Here is a 9,643-nt window from a genome sequence, read left to right as displayed (position 1 = left end):
ACACAGAGTAAAGAAATGACATGAAGCAGCTGATTTAGGGGATCACATGATGTACTGTTTCTACACAAGAGGCAGCATTGGCAGGCCTCATCAATGAAGTACCCAAGTGTCTTTAATCAAGCAAGCTGCTTGGAAGCTCTGCAAGTGCAGTGAATCAAGCTGAAAACTAATCCTTTCAATTCACTCACCGAAATATTTCCTTCAGTCGCTTCACTTTCTTGGTTGGATGCTTGCTCGATTTATTGCCATCCAGGAACGCTCTTGCATAGGCCAATGGACCAGCATTTACCTGCAACAGATTGGAAGTTGAAAGCACATATCTTCATACTTCAGGAAACACAGGTAGCAAAGCATCAATTCAGGGCATAAGGTCAGGCTAAATGATTCACCAGACTCAATGAAGATAAGCAAATGTTTCTGTCACAGTCAGAAGGAACCTGTTCAATTTGAAAATGGAGATTGTGTTGATGAGCTTGTTTCAAGCGTGATCATTAAAATTGTTGAGTTTTCTAATTCTGCTTCTGCAAGGTCACTATTTACTTTCGATCCTCAAAAAAGAGCATTCCAACACATTTAAACATGTTCTGAACATTTAATGGCGGAATGCTTTTCATTTGATGCACCCAGTAGAGGATGAAGCTAAACACAAAGAAATTACCACAATTACAACACGAGAGGGGTATTTCTTCTTTCAGCTTTAATTTGCCATTACCCAATCCTTGACACACTGAGCTGGGGTTGGGAGAAGGTGTTGGGGGTGGGGGGGGGGGTGGTTGGGAGACGGGGGGCAGTATAGGGTGCTGGTAAAAGGTCAGTTTTTCTCTGTCTTTCTAAAGACAATTTGAGTTTGGAATAATCAGACTAAGACAGGGAGGTCTCACTTTCCAAACATCATTGTCAGTCGGTTCTCACCTGCACAGATACACAGCCTTGGAGTTTGAGCTGAAGTTGGATCATGTCCAGACCGTTCGAGGTGCACAGCTTTTGCAGCTCAGCCGTTCGATCGTCCATTTCATCGATGGCAACGTCGATGGGCTTCAGTTCGACCTGGTGCTCATACATAACTGCAATCCTCTTCTTCACGTATGGGAAGGAATGTGTTGCTGGAGGCAATCATCAACAGGCAACTGGTTACTGAGCTGCACAAATTCTCAAGCATCCGATGGGATAAAAGAGCCCATTATACTGCCTGCCTGATCTACCTTTGAGTTGGATGGAATGAAAATTGGATGGGTTCTATAGCAGGCAGGCTCCCCGTTTCACCGGGTTACCCCAGTGTTGAGGAGGCAAGGTGAAAATTTACCCCCAAGTATTGTGGCTGTTCCTCAAGTGTGAATGATTAAAATTTCAGGGATGCAGTAAGTTAACAGGCTGTCCTTTCACCACTGGTACCTGGGTTTGAACATGGAGCTAACTGATTGGATCAACCATGCCAACCATATACAGTCTATGTTTTGGACCCAGTCTGGGTGAAGATCATTGTGGATTTAATCTTCCTGTGCACTAAAGGGTACAGTAGCATAGTGGTTATGTTGTGGACTAGTGCTCCAATGATCTGGATTTGTTATCCAGAGAAATCAATTCAGTTCCAGTTCAAATCTTACTGTGACAGTTTGAAAATTTGAATTCAGTTTAGAAAAAAAAATGTATAAAATATTGGTTAAAATGTGATCAGAAAGCTGTGAGACTGTCATAAAGGCCAAAATATTTCAATCTCTCCCTTCAGGGAACGAAACCTACCATCCTTACAGTCCAGCCCATACACAACTCCAATCCTGTACCAATGCGGTTGACTCTTAAATGCCCTCTCAAGTGGGCCGGCTAGCCATTCAGTCACAGGCAGTGGACAATAAATGTTGGCCTTGCCAGTGAGGTCCACAACTTGAGAATGAATGAGAAAAAAGACCATACCTTGCATCACCACAGCACAGTAGTGTCATATGTGACTGCACTGACACAGCAAATAACCCAAAGTCAAGGTGGGGTTTCCATTGTGGTGCTTTCATGTTATCAGGCCAATTACTGGCCTGTAATGAACACAATTCTGGCAGGATTCATCAAAGGAATTTTTTGTTAAATAGCAAAAAGGTTGGATTTTACACACGTTGGCCCAAAGATCATCACCTAGTATCAGGATTGCTCAATAATTCTAATTGCACAAAATGATGAACTATATTAGAATTTATATAAAGTCTTTCTCAAGCTTAGAACATCCGTTGTAGAAATGTAGTCATTGTTGTAATGTAGGAAATGCAGCAGCCAAATTCAGGCAGAGCAAGCTCCTATAAATAGCAAAGAAAAATCTGATCAGATAAACTGATTTAGTCATGTTGGTTGATAGGTGTTATGGAGGGCACTGGCAGAACTTCCCTCCTCTAAAGAGTGCCAAGGAATGTTTGACATCCACTTGAAAAGGCAGACAGGTTTAAGTTTAATGTTTCATCCAAAAGATGGCACCTCTGACAATGCAGCACTCCCTCAGTACTGAACTGGATTGGGAGCCTGGATTATTAGCTTAAATCTTGGAGTGGAGAGGGAGAAGTACACATATTGACAGGAGTCTACAACCAAACTAAGCTGATGCATAGAACTTGAATAAAATACCAGTTTGACTTCAACTGGTGTATTGACCCCAGTTCTGCGCACCACACTTTAAGAAAGATGTGAAGACATTAGATAGAGTGCAGAAAGTATTTAAGCAAATAGTTCCAGGGATGAGGAACTTCAGTTACGTAGATAGATTGGAGAAGCTGGTACTGTTTTCCTTGGAGAAGAGAAGGTTGAGAGGAGATTTGATAGAGGTATTCAAAATCATGAGGGATCTGGGCTGAGTAGATAGGGAGAAACTGTTCCCATTGGTGGAAGGATTGAGAACCATAGAGCACAGATTTAAGGTTAATTAGCAAAAGAAGCAATGGCAACACGAGGGAAAACTTCTTCATGCCAAGAGTGATTAGGATCTGGAAAGCACTGCCTGAGGGTGTGGTAGAGGCAGATTCAATTAAGGCATTCAAAAAGGAATTGGATTATTATCTGTAAAGGAAGAACATGCAGGGCTATGGAGAGAGGGCAGGGGAGTGGCATAGGTGAATTGTTCCTTCAGAGAGCCAGCACAGACATGACAGGCTGAATGGCCACTTTCTGTGCAGTAACCACTTTATAATTCTGTAAAAGGTCAAATTTGATCTTTGAAACATGCATCTTCCCTATAGATTTGTCTTTCTGCTATTGTTATTCAATTTCTTACATAAAGCTGACCTTACTTGTTAGAATCGTTCGCCTTTTGCATTGCTCCTCGATTCCTCCTTGCTTCTTCCCAGATAATGTGTACGGGGTCTCAAAGACGAATCGTGTGATGTTGTGGTTTCTTTCAAAATGTGTCTTCCTTTCAGGCAATTCTTTTTCATCAAAGTAAGGATTGACAAAAGTTACCTGAATATATGCAAATTTCTGGTCCAGATTTTTTGCATTTACCTAAAAAGTAAAAGGAAAAGAAAAAAGTAACGAAGTTTTATCAATGTAGTCAGACACTAAAACACAAAAAAAATTACCTTTCTAGTGGGTCTACTGCAGCCGTGTAAACTGTTACTTTAGAACAGGAATGCTACACCAATAAAGCAAAATATATTATTTGGCTGCTAAGGTGAATATATATTCCATTAAACCTAAGGGCTCGTTAATAAGTAAACAGATCTTTATATCAATCGGGGTTTGTTTGCTGAGAGAACTATGCAGGTTACATAAAAACGGGAGCAGGGGAGCCTGCTCCATCATTCAATTAGACTATGGCTGAACCTCTACAAAACTTCACTTTCTCTCCCTTTTCTCATGTACCTTGATTCCCTTAGTGCACAAGAATCTATCAATCTCAGCATTGAGCATTTAGTTTGGAGAATGCTTCTCTGTGTGTCAACACCATTTGCCTCAACCACTCAATCTCACCACTGTCTGGTAAAGAAGTTTCTTCTGAATTTTCTCTTGCATTGATGATGACTATCTTATAGTTATGTGCTCTGGTTTTGGATACTCCCATGTGTGGGAACATTTTCTCTATGCCTACCCTATCAAACCTCTTCATAATTTTCGAGAAATTTATTAGGTCAACCCTCAGCTTTCTCTTTTCTAGAAGTCTCGTGGCATCAGGTCAAACATGGGCAAGGAAACCTCCTGCTGATTATCACTTACCAACCTCCCTCAGCTCATGAATCAGTGCTCCTCCATGTTGAAAACCACTCGGAAGAAGCACCGAGGCTGCGAAGGGCACAGAATACAGTTTCAGTGCGTGACTTCAATGCTCACGATTAAGAGTGGCTTGGTAGCACCACCACTGACTGAACTGGCTGAGTCCTGAAGGAGATATCTTCCAGACTGGGCCTGCAGCAGGTAGTGAGGGGACCAGCAAGGTGAGGACTTTGAATCTACCTGTTGCAGATGCTTAAGACCATAAGACATAGGAGCAGAAATTAGGCCATTCGGCCCATCGAGTCTGCTCTGCCATTCAATCATGGCTGATAAGTTTCTCAACCCCATTCTCCCGCCTTCTCCCCGTAACCTTTGATCCCCTTACCAATCAAGTACCTATCTATCTCGGTCTTAAATACACTCAATGACAAAGGCCTCCACAGCCTTCTGTGGCAACGAATTCCATAGATTCACCACTTTCTGGCGAAAGAAGTTTCTCCTCATCTCTGTTCTAAAAGGTCTTCCCTTTACTCTGAGGCTGTGCCCTTGGGTCCTAGTTTCTCCTACTAATGGAAACATCTTCCCCACATCCATTCTATCCAGGCCTTTCAGTACTCTGTAAGTTTCAATCAGATCCCCTCTCATCCTTCTAAACTCCATCGAGTATAGACCCAGAGTCCTCAAATGTTCCTCATATGTTAAGCTTTTCATTCCTGGGATCATTCTCGTGAACCTCCTCTGGACTCTCTCCAGGGCCAGCACATTCTTCCTGAGATACGGGGCCCAAAATTGCTCACAATATTCTAAATGTGATCTGACCAGAGCCTTATAAAGCCTCAGCAGCACATCCCTGCTTTTATATTCTAGTCCTCTCGAAATAAATGCCAACATTGCATTTGCCTTCCTAACTACCGACTCAACCTGCAAGTTAACCTTAAGAGAATCCTGGACTAGGACTCCCAAGTCCCTTTGCACTCCAGATTTCTGAATTATCTCCCCATTTAGAAAATAGTCTATGCCTCTATTCTTCCTACCAAAGTGCATGACCTTACACTTCACCACGTTGTATTCCATCTGCCACTTCTTTGCCCGTTCTCCTAACCTGTCTAAATCCTTCTGCAGCCTCCCTGCCTCCTCAATACTACCTGTCCCTCCACCTATCTTTGTATCATCTGCAAACTTAGCCAGAATGTCCTCAGTTCCTTCATCTAGATCATTAATGTATAAAGTGAAAAGTTGTGGTCCCAACACTGACACTTGCGGAACTCCACTAGTCACCGACCGCCATCCTGAGAAGGACCCCCTTATCCCCACTCTTTGCCTCCTGCCACACAGCATCTGTCCATGATAGTATTGGTAGGAGTGACCACCGCACAGTCCTTGAGGAGATCAAGCCCTGTCCTCACATTGAGGATACCCTCCATCGTGTTGTGTGGCACTACCACCATGCTAAATGGGATAAATTTCAAATAGATCTAGCAACTCAACACTGGGCTTCCATGAGGCGCTGTGGCCAACAGCAGCAGCAGAATTGTACTCAATCACAATCTGTAACCTCATGGTCCAGCATATCCCCCACTTTACCATTACCATTAAGCCAAGGTTCAACGCTGGTTTAATAAAGAGTGCAGGAAAGCATGCCAGGAGCAGCACCCGGCATAGCTAAATATGAGGTGGCAACCTTGTGAAGCTTAACATGAATGCTATATACCAAACAGGATAAGCAGCAAGTGACAGATAGAGCTGAGAGATCCCACAACCACCGGATCAGATCTAAGCTCTGCAGTCCTGCCACATCCAGTCATGAATAGTGGTGGACAATTAAGCTCACTGGAGGAGGAGGCTCCACAAGTATCCCCATCTTCAATGACAGAGGAGCCAGGCACATCAGTGCAAAAGATAAGGCTGAAGCATTTGCAACAATCTTCAGCCAGAAGTGCTGAGTGGATGATCCATCTTGGCCCCCTCTGGATATCAAGAAACGGCTGACGGCACTGGATACTGCAAAGACTATGGGCCCTGACAACCTTGCAACAATAGTACTGAAGGTTAATGCTCCAGAAATAGCTGTGTCAGTAAAGCTACAACACTGACATCTACCCAGCAATGTGGAAAATTTCCCATACATGTCCTGTAAAGAAAAAACAGAATGTGTCCAATCCAGCCAACTACTGCCTGATCAGTCTACTTTTGATCATCAGCAAAGTGATGGAAGGTGTCATCAACAGTGCTATCATGCGGCACTTACTCAACAATAACCCAATAATGCTCAGTTTTGGTTCCACCAGGATTGCTTAGCTCCTGACCTCATTACAGTCTTGGTCCAAACATGGACAAAAGAGCTGAAGTCAAGTGGTGAGGTGAGAGTAACTACACTAGATGTCAAGGCAGCATTTGACCATGTGGCATCAAGGATCCCTCTCAAAACTGAAATCAATAGGAATTGAGGAGAAACTTCTTCACTGATTGGAGTCATACCTAGCACAATGGAAGAGGGTGGTTGTTGGAGGTCAATCATTTCAATCCCAGCACATCACTGCAGGAGTTCTTCGGCTGCTTCATTGATGGCCTTCCTCCATCATAAGGTCAGAAGTGGGAGTGTTTGCTGATGATTGCACGATGTTCAGCACCATTCGTGACTCCTCAGATACTGAAGCAGTCCATGTCCATATGTAACAAGACCTGGACAGCACTCAGGCTTGGGCTGGTAAGTGGCAAGTAACATTTGTACCACACAAGTGCCAGGAAATTACCCTCTCAAACAAGAGAGAATCTAGCCATGTCCCATGACATACACGGGCATCGCCTTTGCTGAATCCTCCTCAAAATCATCCTGGGGGTTACCAGAAACTGAACTGGCCCTGTCATATAAATACTGTGGCTACAAGAGCAGATCAGAGGCTAGGAATCTTGTGGTGAGTAACTCACCTCCTGACTCCCCAAAGCCTGTCCACCATCTACAAGGCACAAGTCAGGAGAGTGATGGAATACCCCCCACTTGCCTGGATGAGCGCAACTTCAACAACACTCAAGAAGCTTGACACGATCCAGGACAAAGCAGTCCACTTGATTGGCACCCCACCTATCATTTTCAACATTCACTTCCTCCACCACTGACGCACAGTGGCAGCAGTGTGTACCATCTACAACATGCTCTGTAGCAACTCATCAAGGCTCCTTCGACAGCACCTTCCAAACCCGCAACCTCAACGATCTAGATGGACAAGGGCAGTAGATGTGTGGGAACACCACCATCTGCAACCTCCCCTCCAAGCATTGGAACTATATCGCTTTACCTTCAGTGTCACTGGATCAAAATCCTGGATGCCTCTCCCTAACAGCACTGTGGATGGACCTACATCACATGGACTGCAGTGGTTCAAGAAGGCAGCTCACCACGGATTACAGATGGATAACCCATGCTGGCCTTGCTAGCGGCTCCCTTATCCCATGAAAGAAAAAAAAGGGAAAGGAGTCCTAGCCTGTTCTGATCCCGATAGTGATAGCCTCTCAGTTCTGATGTCAACCTTGTGAATCTATTTTGCCTCTTCACCAGTGACTCTATGGGCAGGATTTTATGTTCCCCTGCCGGCGGGTTTGTAGGCAGGAGCTGACCGTTAAATTTCTCAGGTGGCTTTCCCATTGGGCTCCCACCCGCCCTGACTCCGCAAGGACTAGGCTGGCCTGTCTGCCCTTGTCCCATTTGAGGCCCTCAAGTAGCCAACTATTGACCACTCAAGGGCTGTTTCCCACCCAGACTCAATTTTTAGGCTAGTGGGAGGAGTTCAGGGGCAGGGGGTAAGCCCAAAAATTAACCCTGCTCAGGCTTTGGGTGGGAAAGTGGGGGAGGAGGGGTGCCTCTATCACCAGCATCCTTTTCACATCAGGCTTTTAACCCCATAAGGTCTTGCCCCTGCAGGTGCTTCATCTCCTGGCTCCCCCCAAGCCTCTCCACAGACACCTCCACCCACCTCTGCCAAACCGCTGGGCCTCACCCCCACCCTGCCCCATGAACCCCACACTTACCTGGCCTTGGACTCCCAGGACTTAGGGCAGAATTTTCCTGTTGGCGTGTGGGGGTGGGCCCCGCACATCTGCGATTAAAACAACGCGCGGTATTTCGTTGGGCGGGCGCGCAATGATATCCGTTGAGCACCCGCCATGAATTAACCGGCCACAAGGCCCTTGACTCACCAACTGATGTCAATTTTTCGGCGCCTGTGTGATCTTCAGGTCAGCGCACGGGCGCAACGGGCGGGATAAGAGGGCTCACTGGGGTTGCGAGTGTGCACAGTCAAGTATTTATTTTTCAAAGTTATTGAAACTTGCCTGTGTGAGCTGCTTTGTCTGGACTGTTAACCTTCAGGTCAGCACACTGCAGTGAGTAATCTTTTCTAGCCCTCCAGGTTTCAAAGAGCCTTCCCATAGCCTGGGAATGGGAGTTGAACTCTCCACTGGAGGCAACTCCTCTGAGGAGGAAGGGAGGGCTAGGTGCAGCTCCTCCAGGCTACCCCCAAACCAGTCATGTGGGACGCAGTGGAACACATGCTGCGGGGGCAAAACACACATCTTCATCACTCTCTCAGGCTGACCTCGGTATGGGCAATATCTGCTGGTTCACCCTGCGAAGGACACATGTCGTCAATGATTCAATGCAGTCACTACACTCAGACTTGAGGGGGTGGGGGGGGCAGGGGGTGCAGCAGGGGGTAAGCCGACCTGCTGGGTTAAGTGACCAATGCCAACATGGTACTCGCCCTGCCAGAGTGCGACAAGTCGTTGATGCGTTTGCGACACTGGATCCAGGTGCACCGCACCACATCGTGGGAGCTCACCACCTCTGCTACCTCCTCCCAGGCACGTTTCATCATGCGGGGAGCCTCCTCCTCCCATCCTGGGGAACCAGCACCTCCCGCCATGCTACCACCTTCTCGAAGAGGGCAGCAAGGCAGTCATCCGTAAAATGAGGGGCACACTGGCCCCCTGCCCTACCTTCCTGCCTGGCCTGGCCCGATGGCCTACCCTCCAGCCTGGCCTGGCCCGATGGCCTACCCTCCGGCTTGACCTACCCTCCGGCCTGGCCTGCCCCGATGGCCTACCCTGATGGTCTACCCTCTGGCCTGGCCTGGCCAGATGGCCTACCCTCTGGACTTGCATGAACTTCATTGTCCCTCTGCACAGCCCTTTGCCCAGCCCGAGAGCAGCCTTTCTGAGGCTTCCTTTATGCAGGCCGCCGGGTCGCCATTGGGCCCAGTGGCCTGAGTGTGCCCGCCGCCGCCCACCCACTCCTTAACTGGCCCGCCCGCGTTAAATTGCGGCATGGATCTGCGAGCGGTGATCAGGTCCGTGCCCGCCTGTGCCTGCTCTGCTCCCCCCCGCCAACCAGAAAATTCAGCCTTTAGACTGTGGGGGCTGCTTGCAGTCCCAGTCCTGTCCACAGCAGCTTCTGGTGCTGCCGGCC

At 46.9% G+C, this 9,643-nt stretch overlaps 1 protein-coding gene across 1 annotated transcript in view; it reads right to left on the bottom strand.

The window, feature by feature from the left end:
- Window positions 1–9,643, bottom strand: part of LOC144683192 (dedicator of cytokinesis protein 11-like) — a 285,806-nt gene that overhangs the window by 21,499 nt on the left and 254,664 nt on the right. Inside the window, exons 50-52 of the mRNA XM_078546152.1 lie at window positions 3,264–3,474; window positions 913–1,103; window positions 189–289 (exon numbers count right to left, since the gene is read on the bottom strand). Of these exons, the coding sequence (XP_078402278.1) occupies window positions 189–289; window positions 913–1,103; window positions 3,264–3,474 (503 nt within the window). The remainder of the gene's footprint in view (window positions 1–188; window positions 290–912; window positions 1,104–3,263; window positions 3,475–9,643) is intronic.

Source organism: Cetorhinus maximus, chromosome 8 (assembly GCF_964194155.1).
Source record: "Cetorhinus maximus chromosome 8, sCetMax3.hap1.1, whole genome shotgun sequence".
Taxonomy (NCBI): domain Eukaryota; kingdom Metazoa; phylum Chordata; class Chondrichthyes; order Lamniformes; family Cetorhinidae; genus Cetorhinus; species Cetorhinus maximus.
Note: the sequence above shows the minus strand (reverse complement) of the source record. Positions and strands in the feature narration are given on the sequence as shown.